This window comes from Festucalex cinctus, chromosome 15, assembly GCF_051991245.1.
Source record: "Festucalex cinctus isolate MCC-2025b chromosome 15, RoL_Fcin_1.0, whole genome shotgun sequence".
Lineage (NCBI taxonomy): Eukaryota > Metazoa > Chordata > Actinopteri > Syngnathiformes > Syngnathidae > Festucalex > Festucalex cinctus.
The window spans coordinates 23,365,179-23,383,461 of NC_135425.1; the positions used below are offsets into that span (position 1 = coordinate 23,365,179).

The window sequence follows — 18,283 nt, forward strand, 5'->3', positions numbered from 1 at the left end:
TAAATAAAACACTGTTGACTAGTACTTTTAAACTGCAACATTCTTAAAAACATGATAAAACGCAAAGGCACTTGCAGATACATGTAAGAGTCATTAAGCAAAGAGTTAACACCACCTTTATTTGCCTTGTAAACAGCAGATTTCAGCAGCATTGTAACATCCATACAGAGCTATTATGTACACACAATTCCTCAAATAATACAGCCAAGAGAAGAACAAGGATGAAAACGAGGCAGCAACAGGCCAGGTTGGGAGATGCTTGCAGGCTTCTTTAAAATGACCTTTGTATGATGAGTGAACACATTCATCATCATCATCATCATCATCAGAAGCTAAGAAAACAAACACAAAAGCAAGCAAACACCATTTAAATATTCAAACTGGGGGATGGGAAAACTGCCCCTAAAATATATATATAAAATTAAACAACTCCATGCTTATTTTAATTGCTCTGAGTACTAGAACTATGGAGGAGCATTAAGCAGTTAAAAACAAAAAACAAAAAAAGTAAATTACAAGAAATACAAAGTGTCATTTTATGTTAAAACACGCGAGAACACTGCCATCTCACATGAGGAAGGAAAAGTAAGATTCCGAAAAGTTGTAACTGTGGAGAGAGTTGTAATTTTGTGAAAATAAAGTCCAAATATTAAAGGGAAAAAAAAGTGATTCTGTTACCATTGTGAATTCAGAATGTTCTGGTGGAGGGGAAAAAAAAAAAAAAAAAAAAAAAGACTTTCTGTGATACTCCTTCGTAGTCCTAATTATTTACATCTTGTGCGTTGTAATATAACCTCTAGCAAACAGATAGTTTCTTAAAAAAAAAAAAAAAAATAGCGCTCTCAATACTAATTCAAAACTAAAGCAAAGCCATTCTTTTCAAAACCTGAATGTCTAAATAAGAAAAAGCAACTAAATCCAGCGTTAATGTGACGGATAAACCCCCCCTCCCCCTTTTTTATTTTTTAAACGCATCAATTCTTATTGCATAGTAAAGTACACTTTTGAGAGAGGGACATGTGCATGCAAAATAAAAGTATCTCAGTTGTGCCTCATGAGCAGAGCAGGACATTCAGTTTTAGGGAAGGAAAAAGCCGATCGGTCGGGTGACAAAGCGCGAGTGTATGCAGAATAGACATTCAGGCAAGCGGTCGGGAGAACTGTTCAAAGCTGCGGCAACTTCCCACCATGGGGCGGTACAGTGAACGCCCGCTATTATGCGATTCATTGTTCATACCCCCACTATGACTGCACATTTCAAGCAATCATTTTTTAAAATGTGTTTTCATGGAGTTTTTTTCCGTATACAGTTAAGTGTGAAATTGCACACCTTTTCCATGCAGTACCGCAAAATGCTCGGCAACACCAACTAGTTCCCAACTAAACGTCGTCTATCACGCAGATCAGAGAGAATACGCCTCTGAGTATTGCTGTAGAATAACAAAACAAGAATTGTGTTGAAAACTGACGAGAGATGCTACAAGATGGTGGCAAAGCACTACTTTTCTCTAAGAGAAGGTTGCGGCTGTCTAAATGAAGCTCCTCCCCTCACTTCAACACTTTTCCTTGGCACTTTGATGACAAGATGGCGCAAAAGCGATACTTCCACATGAGCAGTTTTTTCAGTGACTAACAGAGAAAAGGTTAAAATAAACAAAAATCAGCGACGGTTGAAATCATAAGTAGTGAATCACAAACATGCAGGCAGTTCACTGTACAGTATATATTTTTGTTTGGCCATGAGATTCCAATGCCAAATATGCGCAGTGGCTCAGTAAAGGTAAGACCCAAAGCTAGACCAGCATCTGAAAACAACAATACCAGGATGCATCTAATTATCTCCATGTGGCAAGCGGCAACTGCTTTAACGTCTGTCTATCCATGGTGGGGCAAGTTCTTTCCGGAAAAAAAAAAACAGGCAAATAAATCCCAGTCCTACTAATAATGCCTTTGACGCAGCTAATGGAAAGTATTTTGAACACATTAATTCCAGCGACCAGAGATAAAAGGAGTGCTTTCGCGTTGTCAATAAAGGTTAAACGGTTGCCTGGATCTTCACCTTGGTACAGTTCTCGCCGCGGATGCCGGGCCAGGCACTTGGGATGCGTTTTCTACTCGCGGAGAAAGAGCAGCAAACAAAAGAAAATACTGGAATACTTTCTGCTCTGGGAATGGCTTCGAGGAGGACGTCTCGGCACTATTTTTGTAACATTGTAAGCCAGCGAGTGTCACGACGAAGCTAGCAGGTACATAGCGGAGGGACGAGTGTCGCTCTCCATCCCGCTCCGAGCTCAAGTCCTGGTGCGTTTTAAAACCCATCCGGACCTGTTCTCATTGAAAATCAGTTCCCCAAATGGGAATATAGTTTTATACTGCATACATACAGCCAAGGAGAGTTGAGGGAGGAGTAGGGGGGGGGGGGGGGGGGGGGAGGATGGGGGGTGTCTGTGCAAAACTAGAAGATCGTTTAAAAGACAAAATGGACGACGGCGTTTATCTGTCCTTCGTGGTCAACTTTTCGATCAGCTCCTGAAGCGGCGCCAACTCTTTCCTGTCGATCAAGTTGAACTCCTGATGAGAGACATGATATGAAACAACAAAAACGTCAGCCGAGACCCACAGACAGTCAGGCCGACATATTGAAGACGAGAACAAGAAAAAGAAAGATTGACGGCTAGTGAAAAAGTCCAAAGTCGAGCGAAAGCCGTATGGAGACGGTACCTGGACAAAGAAGATGAAGTGTTTGAAGGACGTGTTGAGGTGGGCCTCCTCCTGCAGCTGCATGACGGAGTCAAAGTGCTGGTGGTAGATGTGCGCGTACACGCGGAACAGACGCTTCAGGATGGTCTTGGCCACCGACATGAAGTTCCGCTTGAACGGGACGCCTTGATGACGGCACAGATGGGACCACAACGGCCATTATGTGAAATTGTCTCATTGCGACATCTTTAGCAGTGATCGAGCTTTTTCAAGGCCGATACGAAACAGATTATTCGTAGTCAAGTCATTTCAAGCTGATATTCATTTGCAGTAAAATAAATTAGTGTCAAAATAATAATAATAAAAATATTTCTATTTTTAAATGGATACTTGACTCATTGAACAATTTTCAGCAGTGAAAAATTAATATTTTGTCCAGACTTAAATTTGATAACTTCATTATTTTCCATGTACAATTAATACCTTTAAAAAGTATTTTTTTCCTACTTGCTGTCGCCTGATGATGACATCACCTGTGCTGAGGAAGTAGGTAACGACCAATCATGGCTCACCGGTTTTCTGGGTTTGGTCAGTAAACTGAGACATGATTGGTCGTTACCTACTTCCTCAGCACAAGTGATGTCATCACCAGTCGACAGCACGTAGAAAAATTACTTTTTAAAGGTACTAATTGTACATGAAAAATAATGAAGTCTATCCTCAGTCCGGGCTAGTTTGCTGCTTACACAAGCTGCAGAAGCGTTTGAATGGGGACTGACAGAAACTTCAGGCTATGCTAATCAATTAATACACTTTGGGGGGCTCCAGGTGGAGGAGTGGAACCGTCACTTGCCTTTGGTGCCAGTTGGCGTGGGTTCGATCCTCCGCCTGGGAGAGGCCCATGTATGTGTGGCCTACAAGAAGTAGGCCGCGTGTGTGAGTGTGTATATAAAATAAAATTAAAAAAAAAAAAAAAAAAAAAAAAAAAATAATACACTTTGGAGTTTGTTTCCTGCCTACGTAGAAAATGGCTCTTTAGCGGACAGGCGGCGGCACCGTATCGAGGAAGTGCGAGTGGTTGTGACTCACACGAGTCGTGATTAACGCGCGTCCCATCACGAGCTCGTGCCAAGCATGTGTCAAGCTGTTGGAGCCGGGGGGGGGGTTACGAAAGTGTTGCGACATCCGAAAGCTGCTTTCTTGTCACCTCCGACTGCATGCATATGCCATCAGAATGAAACACATCGAGGAAGACGCTTTTGTTTGATCTGGCTGCCGTCCAGCTCTATCGGGCCTCCGCCCGACTAAACACGCTTCGGCGGAGTCGAATTCAGTACAAGGCGGGGCACACTGAGATTATCGGGCACATTTGGAACCTTATTCACACCTTTCAAGTCAGAAAAGGCACAATTATGGTTTGTTTTACCCCAGGTGCGATAATCTCAATGCTTCAATATTACCGGATAATCAGGCCAAAATCAAGACATTTTCTGACTGTTTGAAAAGATGCATGATCCATGAGCGATTATTCTGTGGTGTGTGGAATCTTGAAAGATTTCTCCTCACTGATCTACTTGGAAAACAGTTGCAGCTGACAATCAAATTTTTAACGGGAAAGTCAACCAAAAAAAATTGTTTTTTGACAATAATATGTTCCATGCAGCCCCACTTGTCTAAATATGCAATATTCTGGTTAATATTGTGTTAGTGGAATATGAGTTAAGCCGTTAACAATCCACCCGTTTTTATCCATCTCAGGGGGTGGCCATTTTGCCACTTGCTGTCGAGTGTCGACTGAAGATGACATCACAGTTGCTCAGGTAACAACCGATCACAGTGCAACTTCAGAAAACGGGTGAGCTGTGATTGGCTGTTGCCTGAGCAACTGTGATGTCATCTTCACTCGACAGCAAGTGGCAAAATGGCCGCCCCTGAAAAATTTTGCTTCATAACTCATATTCCAAAAATGTAATTTAATCATGTTTAGACGAGGTTTAGTGAGGTCACATATATTATTGTCGAGAAATGTTAATGTTAATATTTTGTTAAAAATGAATTTAATAACTTCATTATTTTTCATGTACAATTAATACCTTTAAAAAGTATTTTTTCTACCTGCTGTCGCCTGATGATGACATCACCCGTGCTGTCACGGTCACGGAAGTAGGTCACGGCCAATCATGGCTCACCTGTTTTCTAGTTTCTAGTAAACTGAGCCATGATTGGACGTTACCTGCTTCCTCAGCACAGGTGATGTCATCATCAGCCGACAGCAAGCAGAAAAATTACTTTTTAAAGCTACTAATTGTACATGAAAAATAATCAAGTTGCCACAAAATATGAACTTTTTACTGCTTAAAATGGCTCAATGAGTCAAGTATCCCTTTAAGGTTGGCTTCCACCTTAATTAAACCTGTTCCAACACTTGAGAGGCGTACCGATCTTGGATGGAAAAAGCGTCTCGTCATCCAGCTGGTCTTGCACCCAGGTCATCAAGTAATCTATGTACTTGGGCGCCGAGCACTTGATGGGCTTCTTAATGTTGGTGCCGTCCGCCCAGTGATACTCGTACCTGCGGATACATTGTGCTGAATACATTTTGAGGGATTGTTCAAGTATTTCAACCCTAAGGCTGTTAACAAAAGTAGTTGGAGTTCAGGGACGTGTTGAAGCACATTATATTTAAAAAAAAAAAAAAGTGTGGTACGAGCATTTCAGCGTTGACTCACTTTGGACCGGCAGACATGACGGGACAGCTCTCCTCCGTGCAGAAGTCTGTGATGGTTCCGTACAACATGTTGATCTGGTTGAAGAAGTCCACAGCTGGGAATGCATTATAAAAATAAAAATAAAGATTATGTTAAGTTCACCTATATACCATTTTTAAGAGAATGAGAACATGATTCATCCATGTGGAATGTGTTTCGTTTTAAATGAACTTAAAATTTGTTTTTGTTTGTTGTTTTGACAGTTAACATACTGTCAAAACAACAAACAAAAACTAAATTTACGCTGCTTAATTGTATGCAATTCTAAAAGAGAGGAGCACGAGTCGTGAAATAATGGACGCCTTTTGTGAAAAATACATTTCACGACTGTGAAAATGACTTAAATCATGTTGCCAGGTCACATAATATATTTGCTGCCTAGTCGGCAGCTGTTTACAAAAAAGAAAACAGGAAGAAAGTAAAATGGAAGTTGCTTCTGTTCTGACAACTAGGCTGCTTTCATAATACCGTATACCTTTTTAGTCACTTTGTTGGACAAAATTCCAAAAGATGTGCATGTGTCAACAATTACTAGACCACTTTTGTGAAAAACACTTTCAATTCCGGGAAAAAGGTCACTTCACGCTCGCTGCCTAAAACCCCCCAAAACAAAACAACTAAAAGCTCGTCACTGAAGTGGAATCCTAACTACCAAAACCACAACGTTTTAGGAAATCTTAGTTCCCAAAACACCGCTTGGTATTTTACCTTATATTGCTAACAAATACCATTTCAGTCACATCGACGCAATATCAAACCTTCAATCGCTAATAACAAACCCCCCAAAAAAGCACCAGCCGTCCTGATAACAATCTGCTCGATGCTCCTGACTGTTCAAAGAGCTTTTGATATAAGTTATATAAAAGTCATCGTTCAAAGCTCTTTTTCAAAGGTCTTAGAGCCACGAGTGACGAAATAAATACATCAAAGAGCAAGCAATTTTATCCAAGCCTACTCAAACCTACCTAAACTTACTAAAAGCATCAATAGATTTGTTCTCAAGCTATTTTTACTACTATATATTAAATTGGTAACATTGTTTAAAAAATAGACAACGTGGGAAGACCAACAGACTTGTGAAAAGATATTAAATTGACCATATTTGGACATCCTGGCTTGCTGCCTGAGAGCAATGATATTTTTTGGTTGCAGCGCTCCTACGAGGGTACATATGAACTACACCGGCCAAGCTGTATTCAAAATGCAAGCAGCTCAGACCCAACGGGGCCTCTAGCGTGACAAAAACTAAAAGCGAGTCAATAAGAGTGTCCTGGCCAACACAATCACATCTATTTAATATTCACCGGGTCTTTCCCCAGCAGGAATGCTTGTAGTCTTCGAGGGAATGTCAGTAAAGTTGTTGACATCAATTAAAACCAATTTCTCAAAATGCAGTGCAGTTTGGAATTTAGTCATTTTCTCCAGTCTTTTTTTTTTTTTTTTTTTTTGCCCCAGTAAATAACCCCAGAATTCAATTTCAACTAAAGTTCCCACAGTCCAAATTCACAATAGTCCTTCCAATAGCGCCGCCTCCAAGGATAAAAAGTGTTTCAAAAGTGGAGTTTGGCACTTACTGTTGACCGCGACCCACTCATTGAGGTCTTCGCCCTCGGGCAACATGACGGCCATGCGTAGGTTGCCGCTCCCCAGCGTGGCCTCGGCATGTTTCAACAGCTCGTACTGGTGCGAGCCCTCCGGGATGTTTTTCTTGGGCTTGAACGTCTTGGACGAGCGACTTCCGCTGAGAGAGCAGAGACAGGGAGAGAGCTTAAGTTGTTGTATTAATTAATTCATATTCATTTGTTGAGGCATTTAAATCTGAAAAAGAAAATGAAAATGTTGACATTGAAAACAAATTTGAAAACGTATAAGTAATTTAATATAATTTTTAATATAATATTTTAAGAAATATTTTAACATTTTATAAATTCTTATGGTATATTTTTAATATTTTTGAAAATCTGCTTTAAAATCTTGTTTGAAAAATGTTAATCAAAATTTTCAACACATTTTAAACATTCATTTTAAAATACATTTTAGGATACATCTTTTAAAACTTCATTAATCTACTTTAAATCATTTGATTTTTCTAAGGACTTTCGGATTGAATTATTAAATACTGTAAATGTATAAGCTAAACCTTTAAAATTCTGTAATTCATGTTTTTTTTAACTAATTTATTAAAGAAAATATTACATTGTACTTTATTTTTAATTATTTTTAAATCAAAGTGATTACAAACATTTTTAAAGATTTTGTAATAAAAAAAATTATAAAATCATTTAAAATTATTGTTTTAATCTATTTTTTTAAGTTGGTCATTATATTTAACAACTTTTACTTATTTTCACGACTATTTTTTAAATGCACGTTTGACCTTTTCGAAGAGGAAGCACTATATGAAGAAACAGAAAAAAAAAAGATAAAATACAAAAAAAATAACATACATTTCTGTGGATGTTATTGCTGGGGAATGGAGCAAATATCAGAAGGGGGGAAAAAATTAGCAAAATTATCTTTGAATATTTTTTTAAATTGCCATCTGCTTTTACTATTATGAAAAAGGGGGGAAAGGTGAGACTTTATTAAGGCCAAATCTTCCCTGACGACAAGTCTTCATAAATGCTTTAACAAAAGTGCTGACAAAAAGAGTTGAAGGGACATGTCCGGCCGAGCAGAACGGGACGGGATGGGACGGGGGGTGGAGAACAGAGCGTCTCTGTGTCGCTAATGAGGCCCGTTTGGAGTGGTCCTCTCTAACATGGCCCCCATTAAACAAGAGCAACTCAGCACGCAGAAAAGGACGCAAGGACACTCAATTTGTTGGGCTCAACGCCAGAATCTTCTGAATTATACTATGTCATCCACAGACAGGCCTGCGTGTATTTTGTCGAGCAATGTTTTAAATCACAATATCGATTATACTGCAGAGTGAAGTGTTTTTTGTTGTTGTTTCAAGCGGCTACCTGGATCGGCCACTGATGCTGCTTGCTTACGTGCAATTTGACCACAAAGCATACAAGCTTCTCTACTTCATCCACTGGTAAGGCCATCATTTATAATTATGAATTTTGTTAAGTATTGTTTGAAATTAGGGCCAGGGTCAGTTCTGGCAGTGCCACCACCCAAAGAGGCTTCATGACAGACCCTGGCACCTGCCATAGGTTCTTGGACTCTTCCTAAATCGTACCTCTACTAGCAGGGTCTTTGGGTTCCTGATTAAAAGAATACATGTAATATACTGTAAATGTTAGTTTGTAACATAAGACTTTCAAGGCATTCCCTTTTTATGGGAAACTTGATCACACATTTGACATATTTGCTTTTATCAGCGCAACACAGCACCATAGAATGTTTCTACAAAGAAAGAAAGACGGGTTGGGGGCATCCAGGATTAATACCTCCATTAACTCCATTAGTTTTATTTACACCTCAAGTCAATGAAACCAGAATCTATCCTAAGCAAACTGCCACTACTTCCGCAGAATGTTGCGCCGCGACGTCTCCCCTTTGTGACGCTTGCCATTATGACATGATTAAATACAATAGTGAAAGGATTTCGCAGTTTCCAAGTTAAAATAAAAAAATAAAATAAAATAAAAATGATTTTTACATTTACGAGTCGCTAGTTCGTCTGGGAACTAGCCGTAGCCCAGAATATGCTACGGCTAGGCACAGCTATCCTCCAGACGCTGCCCAAGTATGCAAACTAAAAGCACAAATCCGTGGCTTTGACAATAAACAAATTAGCACACAAGATGATAGAACGACTTACAACAGAAAGCTCATGTTTCCTCAGGCGTTGTTTGTCTCTCTCTCGGTAAAAAATAAAAATAAGAGCAGAGGAGAAGGTTGCAGGAGGAGGAAGGATTGTTTGTGCAAGTCTCACAAGTCCTCGTCGTGACTTCTCGGCCTTTCTCGCGGTCCTCTCTCGCTCTCTTTTGGACAAATCACCTGCCGCGATGTCTTATTCGAACAAAAAAAAAAAAGATCGCATTAAATATGGATATTTATTTTTAAGAGCAGCTGGTCCACTGACATCTGCACTCTTCTCCGTGACAATGTGCTGACTGCTCAGCCACCAACTCCAGTGTACAACTAGCCCGAGTATCCGAGAGGCTTGACTTCTTCTCGTGATGCCAAAAAGATCGACTTGGGCTAATTTCTCTCCTGTGCTGACACCTGGTGGACAACAGTGTTACCGTCCACCCGATAGATAGATAGATAGATAGATAGATAGATAGATAGATAGATAGATAGATAGATAGATAGATAGACAGCTAGATAGACAGCTAGATAATAGATAGATAGATAGATAGATAGATAGATAGATAGATAGATTTCATTTCACAAAACAATGATAATTTATGGCGACAACAAAAGCTACCCAACGCGCGCTAGGACCGCGCAGCCGTCTGTCATCTGCCCCTTCAAGCCAGTTAAATGCTGCTGGAGCGCGCTCGGCCTTCGTCATTCAATCTGTCTGCCGACTAGCTCGCACCTCAACGCGGATGTCTCCGCTTTGACAGGCCTATGTCAGACACGGTTCTCCTCTTCTTCCTCAGTGGACACGCAACCCCGCTAGAATACCTCGGCTAAGCGTCCCGAGAGACACGAGAAAGGCGAGACAATTGGACTCCCCTCCCCTGCCCCGTTCAGTCTCCCCCGGGGTCTTGTCGAGCTTGTTGTCCCCGCCTCTTGTGTAGTTCATGCGGGGTAAATCCTCTTGCTAGCTCGTTCCCTGTGTTGCCTTTTTGTCCAATATCCGCAGTCATAGCAAATATGGAGTGCGCGTGGAAGCCAGACGAGCAAGGACTCCAGCAGATTTTACAGCTGCTCAAGGAGTCCCAGTCGCCGGATACGTCCACGCAGAGATCTGTCCAGCAAGTATCCTTTTTTTTTTTTTTTTTGCTTTCATGTTGGGGTTGGCTAACGTTAGCCGACGCTAGCCGGAGTGTTAACCGTTATGTATTGTAAACACACAGGTGCAGACCTGTTGTTGTTCATTTCATTTGTGTATGAATATGTATGCTTTACACGTGTTTTTACATGTTTTGCACTACAGTAATTGGCATTTATTTATGTGTGTTTATATGTGATTTAGCCTAGATTTGATCATATTTTCAGCACTCAAGGCAGTGGTGTGTTTAGTCGTTTAGGGGCCCAAGGCAAACGAACAGTCATGGGGTCCTCCATATATTCATGCTATATATCTTTATGTTATATGACCACTTTAAAACGTCATTGTGATGGAAAAGTATCGCTCATGTGACTCTCCAGGTCATATCTACCCCATCCTTCTCAACTGACACCGAAAGCATGTGCAGACCTTTCCATGAGAAGGGAGGAGTGATTACGCAAAATAGATTGTTATTTGGAAATCGTTGTGTTTGCCTCATGGGATGTAATATAACCAGACATTCATTTTAGATTGAAGTGAAGGGAGCAGTATTGAGCATTTGGCACATCTGCATCACTGTTCTGAGGTTTAGATTTCAAATCTTGTTTCCAGTTCCATAGTTGCTAATTTAGACTATATTTAGACTGTAGTTTTATATTTATGGCTTAAGTAGAAGCAGGTCTGGGAGATTAATCAATTTATACAAGTTAATTTTTGCTTCTGCCATTTAGTGGAAAAGCATTTGGTTGTTCTGCCTGCCACTACTATGTTACTGGCATAGATGGATGGACAATTTCTGTCGTAAGCAATTTTTGGGCCAATGAAGTGAAGTTGGATGACAGTGGTTGGCAATCACAGCTGAAATGGACGTCCTGCCACAAATAGCCCACGTCATTCACTCAAAACAATAAATGACCCTTGCATAAAAATCAAAGTAAGGTCAACCGCCGAAGTTGAAGTCTCCGCCCATTTGCTGTTGTGTATTTATTGCGAATGTGAAGTTATGAGTTGTGACTAATATGACCGTCCAAAAATGGTCGTGTGGTGTTTTCGGACAGTGTCTGAAGCTCTGTTATTGGCTCATCTATCTCGCAGTCGTACTTTGGTTGCGCTCGAGGGGATTTAATATCTTTGATATCTTCAGCAAACGTCCCCTGGGACTCCAGGGTGAACTCGTATTAGATTGTGGGGGGGTGGGGGAGTGTGACTGCGTGACGACAGAATTGATGTTGTGAGTCCGATTAGGAGAGGAAAAAGGAAAAGATTCAATGTACAATCAGTTCACTTTCATTTAAGGCTGTAAAACAGACAAATGGAGAGGTATTAATCTCCAATCATAGCACGGTCATCATTCCATGCCAAATCAATCAAATCAAGCAGATTTCGATTTGAATGAATCTTGCTGTACTTGTTGTTAGTGAGCTCACGAAATCTCACATTTTAGGTCAATCGGAGCAGGGGTTTGGAAGCTACACTACAGCCTGCCAAATGTTAATATTTTTGTCAAAAAGGGGCGTGGTCACCTTTTTTTTTTTTTTTTTTTTTTTTATCACTTGGAACCCATGTTGCACACTACTAAGATACACAGACCTTTTTTTTTATTTTTTTTTGTTCTGCAACCTGCATTTTTCCTCAACCACTTTTCCCCACAGAGACTGGAGCAGCTGAACCAGTTTCCCGACTTTAACAACTATTTGATATTTGTTCTGACCAAGCTCAAATCAGAAGGTAAGTGTGCCTGTGACGTTTTTTTTGTTCCTCGATGCATCAACTCGCTGGACAATGTCATTATTTATATTTTTACGTAAGCGCCCTAATGGCCGAGACTCCGCTTGACCTGTTGGCCGCAGATGATGAGGCGCTCGGGGAATATGGGTCACTCTAATTTTAAACCCAATTCCTGGCAACAGTCAGCCCGCCACTCCGCTTGTCTGCACTGGAGATGACCTACATGTCCGCGGCGTCAAGACATTCACCATTCTTCACTTCATTAGTCTCAGATGTGTATCGTATTGTTATTGTTGTCCGTGTCTCCACTTGAGTAACAAATTTTATTTTTTATTTTTTATTTTTTTTATATTACACAATGGGTTTCATTCTGTGTTCACATGCTGAACAACCAATGAAAAGATTTCATAACCATTTTTTTTTTTTTATGTAAACAAGTCCTCCTTTTCCATCTATTGGACAAATATTTCATCCATACTCTACATCAAATCGTTATAGTTCACAACAAATCAGTCAAGCGATTTAATTAGAAGAGTCTTCAACTAGGGTGTGACTTCTGTAGAGTTATGAAGTTGGACATTAAACACGTTTACCCGTTTGAAGTAAAAAAAATAAAAATAAAAAAAAAGTGACATTTTCAGTAAGAACATAACAAATGGTTCTCTAACTTCTTTGAGTGTTTTTTTTTTTTTTTTTGACAATAGTATGTTCTATGCAGCCCCGCTAGTATAAATATGGCATTCTGGTTAATATTGTGTTAATGGAATATGAGTTAAGCAGCATAATCCAGCCGTTTTTACACCATTTTAGGAGGTGGCCATTTTTTTGGCCACTTGCTGTCGACTGAAGATGACATCACAGTTGCTCATGGCTCGGGCAACGCCCAATCACAGATCACATGTTTTCTGAAGCTGCGCTAACTCAAGTAACAACCAATCACAGCGCCGCTTCAGAAAACAGGTGAGGTGTGATTGGTCATTGCCTGAGCAACTGTGATGTCATCTTTAGTCGCCAGCAAGTGGCAAAATGAATGGATAAAAACGTCTGGGTTTTGCTTCATAACTCATATTCCACAAATGTCATATTAATCAGAATGTCATGTTTTACTAGTGAGGTCACATACAACATTATTGTCAAGAAATGTTCGAGGTTGACTCCCACATTAAGGATGAACTTCCTCTGTTTGTGTTACAGCGCCGCCCAGGCATTGTGGTGTAATACTGCAACTGCAGTTAAAAATGTCACACAGCGAGTGCAATGCTGGCTAGATAACAATTTTCACATCACAGCTTTTAGAAATGGAGGCTGTCTATAATTATGCACAGGAAAAACACTGCGAGGGCCGAGTCGACTCAACAGTTCATTCATACAGTTCATTCTCTCTCTCTTTTTTTTTTTTTTTCCCCATTCATTCCGCCTCCCCCTGCAAGATGAGCCCACACGCTCTCTCAGCGGCCTAATACTGAAGACCAACGTGAAATCTCACTATCAGAATTTCCCTCCCGGAGTGTCAGATTTCATCAAGGTCGCGTGCCTCCAAAACATCGGAGACCCCTCGGCGCTCATCCGCGCCACCGTGGGTAGGTTGCTTTCTGTGCAAGCCCCGTTCATTTGTTGTCCATTTGCTGCGTTGGATAACTTTTGCAATGCCTGCCCAAACAGGTATTTTGATCACCACAATCGCGTCCAAGGGGAAGCTGCAAAACTGGCCGGAGCTTTTGCCAAAACTGTGCCAGCTGCTGGATTCCGAAGACTACAACACGTGTGAGGTGAGATGACCAGACTTTCAGGCGTAAATTTGTGTTCGGGCTGACGCGAACAAATCTTTTTAGAATTGAAAAACTATCAATTTTAGTTTGAATGGGCATCTTTTTAATTTTTGACAATGGCTCCATTGGAAGGAAGAAAGTCAGACACGGTTCATCATCAACAAATGTCTGTGTGGCTAAACACTGGTCTGGCTGCTCTAAATATAGTTTTAAAATTATTCATTATAGTTGCAAGGCAGAAATCTTTGTGGTTGACTGTATGTTGTGAGCCTTTATTAACAATTATCAATTGAAATTGAGTGAGATGAAATTTCAATTCATCTGTTAAATATCTGTGACTTTCTCTTGCACTCCAAACCACCAGGGGGCAGTATACTGCCCCGAATGTTGGTTGCAACAGAAATCCTGAAATTGTTAGCTTTAGCCAGTGAGTGAAATGTTAAAATGTGTTACTTGTTTGAAATTCTGAACGCTAAAGCCATCTTGAACTGACCCCTTTCCTGACAATTCAGCCCCAGAAGACATTTGGTGAAAGTAGACCCACACAAAAGTCTCTAGAAGGCATCCCTGAAACGAAAGAGCAAGTCTACCGTTTTGGTTTGAAGCCATTTTAGGGTCATTTGGGCCGTTTTCAGAGCTCGTTCAAAGATAATGTTGTCCTTATTGTTAACAAATTTCAAACATGTATGCAGAAACGACAAGGATGACGAAAAATTGAGACTCGTCAGATGTTGCTTGCGTTTGGAGCTTTGCCGCGTAATTTGATGACTGGCCATAAAACAGGAAAGTTCAGTTGTTCACGTCCACAAGGTCGAAGTTTGACCAAACGTCTTTTGTGTCAGCAAGGTCCGACCCTTGAGGAGATTTACAGGAGCCTCCTGCAATATTTCCAATCCTGCGATGACATCATTTAGGAAGATTTAGACATGACATAAACCTGGCGCGTGGATCAGCAAAGACTGCCCTGTTCATTGCATGTTTGTCTATCTGGCTAGAAGATGCAGCGCTTCTGCATTTTATTATTTAGTGCGGAATCGGACGGGATCCGGCTTGGTGACAAAGCGACGTCTGGATCGCGTCCCGCCAGCCAGATGAGCGTCTCGCAGCTGGAGCGGCAGACGCAATTACAGATTATCCATTGTGGAATTTCTGCTCACAACGCCATATGGCCTCATTTTGCAGGCAAATTTGGCACATTATAAACTAAACATGAATGCCTTTCATCCCCCTTTTTTTCTGTAAACAGTTAACGCTGTAAGACTTTATTTTATTCAATTTTGGCAGGGTTGTGAATTGTCTTTTCTGTTGTGCTAAATTTAGAAGACATTTTCACTTTACAGGGACGCAAAAGTGTCTGGAAAGCATTGTTGCATACCAATGACGCATTCATTGTCAGCTATTATCGTCAAGTCGCAGCCGCTTTTAGAGCCTCGTCAAATCCAACATTCTACTACTGTGCATTCATCATGTCAAAAATTCGCCATCTTTTACGCTGAGAAGAAGCGGCGCCACAGAGAAATGTCGTCTTCTTCAAAACGACACGTGTCGCCTAGCCGATGAAGCTTATTCTTGGGCGGAGATTGAGGTCACGGCTAAGAATCGCGACGTGTGCGAACGAGGCTTATAATGTGGCAGCAAATGTAGCAACTCCTCATAAGAGTGTGACCGTGATTTTGGAAAGCAGCTTGGACGCGTCAAAGCCTCTTAGTTGTCGATGGTGAAGTTGTTTGCTAAAATGTCTGCTTGGTCATGTTTTTTTTCATTGTGTCTGACTTTCTGTTGTTGTTGTGCCGGGGCATGAAGAGTTGGTCATGTGGTCTGTTGTGTTTTGAGGCTTTTCCATCCGCTCATGACTTCAACACACATCCAAGAAAAGTGTGACGCTATCTTTTCAATGCTTGATCATTTATCCGTGGTTTTTGTGCTGTTTCTGCCTGTTTACACATTACTCACATATTTATCTTCAGCTAGATTATTTTAATGTTGTCATCAGAAGTCTATAGCATTTTAGCAGAATCAAATTCTGGCTGGATGATCATATTGTCACTCGTAAATAAAGATGAGTGAGTACCGATACCAGATTTTTTTTTTTTTATTATCCGAGACTAACAAAATATTTTATTTTGTAAAGCGACCAGATTCTCTCCGTTACAACCGCCTATGATGGACTGTTGACGCAAGTCAACAAGCTAATTATTACATGGAGCACTGATGCTAAATCCGCAAGCTAGCGAAATGAGTCAAAAACGGACCAATTTGGAACATTTAATTCAATTTAGAAAAGTTAATTAATTTTGTGTTATGGTGAGTTATTCATGGACTTTATTTTGTTCTGTGGTGTTTGCTGCCTTATGTTGGGGCATTTCACTCGGACACTGTTCAAGGTGTATTCAAGGATCTTTGGTCGCTGCGTCTTCCGGGTGGATCATCTTAACGTTTGGTTCTCGATCCCGTCAATCAATCTGCCGTAACTACGTCGTGCGTGCTCGTCCCTAGCTGCGCATGCGCACTTGATGATGATGAAGATAAGCTCGCATGTTCCATCCAAATCGACTCTTGAGTCGTTTTTGTGGGTCTACTCATGAAAGACAAAACAATTTTAAGTATGGGTGGGAAATCCCCGAAAAAGCCCTCCAATGTCAATTTCACTTGTCTAGTCCTTGTGACATCCTGACTCGGTGGATTTAAAGGGTTAAGCCGTCCCCCGAAGCAGCACTTGTACGCCGGCCAGCCGTCATCTCTATAAAAAGAGGCGAGCAGGTGACGGCAGATTACTTTATTTAGATTGGGTGTCCGCTTGTTGGTTACAATGCAGTCGATCCAGTCCACGTCTGCGCTTCTGTTTCATAATCACTATTTCATGTTTTTTTTGTTTTTTTTCAGCTTTCCATATTGACCATATTGAAGTGGGGTTGTCAAACCTATTTTAATGGTGTTATAAGTACACTGATTAAAAGGTTCGCATAGTTGTCATTGGTTCGCTGATGGTTAATGAGTGACATGGACGCTTATGATTTAAAACAAACGTATGTCGTCTCGCCACACCACTGGTTAGGGGGTTGCTTTTTTTATTTACGGTCGGTGGGCTTTATCCTCAAGCTTGGCATGATTGGAATGCTTCCGAGACCACGCCCACTTCGTCTCCCTTCTCTGATGACACGGAGGAGCTCCCGGCATGTTTCGCACATTTGCTTAACAAATTCGTTGGAGAGGCCCAGACTCTGTATTACTTATTCATTTTTTTTTCCCAGCTCCCCCCCACATTCTGCCTCGTCTGTCCCGATGGCAGTGCCGCCATGGCAACAGTTTCCATGGAAACCCATTTGGAAAGGCATCAGACCGCATTGTCGTGCGGTCTGCGCTTGTTGCGTTAGCGTGTGTCCGTTCAAGTGTGAGTGAGGAAGTGAGTGGCTCACTATTTTCAAATTCATCTTTTCATGTTTTTTTCCGGTTTTTTTTATGTGCATCTTGTATAAGTATTCCCTGAAAAACTCAACCTTTTCATTTTTTTTTGTGCTCTTTCAGAAAGGCCCCAAGAAGTTCAGTCTAAATAGGAAAGTAGTACGATTAGGACCAGACCGATTAATCAGTAATCTGATTTTAATTATTAGCCTTTTTCAAAATAATCATATTTCGCCAGGGTTTGGAAATTTAACTTTTATGATAGCCTTACTTTCTCATGCTACAGTAAATTTTATTTAGTGGTGGAGTCGTCAGGATGAGTTCTTTGCGCCATTCTATCCTCTGCGAATAGTGAGGGATTGCTGTATTTGGCTTTAAAGCAGGGCTGGACTGGCCATCTGCTATACAGGGCAGGTGCCCGGTGGGCCGACATCCCTTTGAGGCCAATGCTGTGCTTTTTTTTTTTTAATGCATATTTTCCTACATTTTACCCCAAAGTGTTTTTTCCTTGTTGTCCAGGGAGCCTTCGGCGCCCTACAGAAGATCTGCGAGGACTCTGCAGAGGTCTTAGACAGCGAGATGCTGGATCGTCCGCTCAACTTCATGATCCCCAAATTTTTGCAGTTCTTCAAGCACAGCAGCCCGAGCATCAGGTTTATTCACATCGGGCCAATAAAGGCACCATTTTTTTAAATTTTATTTTATTTTTTAAATATAATGGCACCTTTATTCTCATCAAAGCACACACACAGGCTGTTTTTGAGTGCGCGCTTGCCCTCCAGCGAAACATGTGGCCGACCCTTTTGCTGTGCTTCATACGTTCTCAGGTCTCATGCCATCGCCTGTGTGAATCAGTTCATCATCAGCAGGACTCAGGCCCTCATGCTGCACATCGACGCTTTCATCGAGGCAAGTATGACCGCCGCGTCGCATGGTCACTGCTTTGTGCGAAGTCATGTGAGACTGCTGTCTACAGTCGTTAGGCTGGATGCTAACAATCCGTCAGTTGGTTTTCT

General features: G+C 41.1%; 2 protein-coding genes across 5 annotated transcripts in view; one reads left to right on the forward strand and one right to left on the reverse strand.

The window, feature by feature from the left end:
- tnpo1 (transportin 1) overlaps positions 1-18,283 on the forward strand; it is a 36,408-nt gene that overhangs the window by 554 nt on the left and 17,571 nt on the right. For 2 of the 4 annotated variants that reach the window (XR_013278637.1, XM_077496686.1), the window contains exons 1-6: positions 9,900-10,355; positions 12,021-12,096; positions 13,527-13,676; positions 13,759-13,865; positions 17,787-17,920; positions 18,095-18,176. Coding sequence is in view for 3 of the 4 variants with exons in the window: in XM_077496686.1 (XP_077352812.1) it covers positions 10,251-10,355; positions 12,021-12,096; positions 13,527-13,676; positions 13,759-13,865; positions 17,787-17,920; positions 18,095-18,176 (654 nt within the window). In the remaining variant the exon portion in view is untranslated. Of the gene's footprint in view, positions 1-8,492; positions 8,512-9,899; positions 10,356-12,020; positions 12,097-13,526; positions 13,677-13,758; positions 13,866-17,786; positions 17,921-18,094; positions 18,177-18,283 lie in introns of those variants that run through there. The other 2 variants (XM_077496685.1, XM_077496684.1) reach the window with 2 other exon arrangements.
- LOC144001970 (MOB kinase activator 1B) lies at positions 101-9,612 on the reverse strand. The gene is made up of 6 exons (XM_077496690.1): positions 9,244-9,612; positions 7,043-7,209; positions 5,430-5,523; positions 5,139-5,272; positions 2,722-2,885; positions 101-2,571 (listed from the first exon to the last, which is right to left on the reverse strand). Exons 1-6 carry the CDS (start codon positions 9,255-9,257, stop codon positions 2,494-2,496), a joined length of 651 nt encoding a protein of 216 aa, XP_077352816.1. The 5' UTR covers positions 9,258-9,612; the 3' UTR covers positions 101-2,493.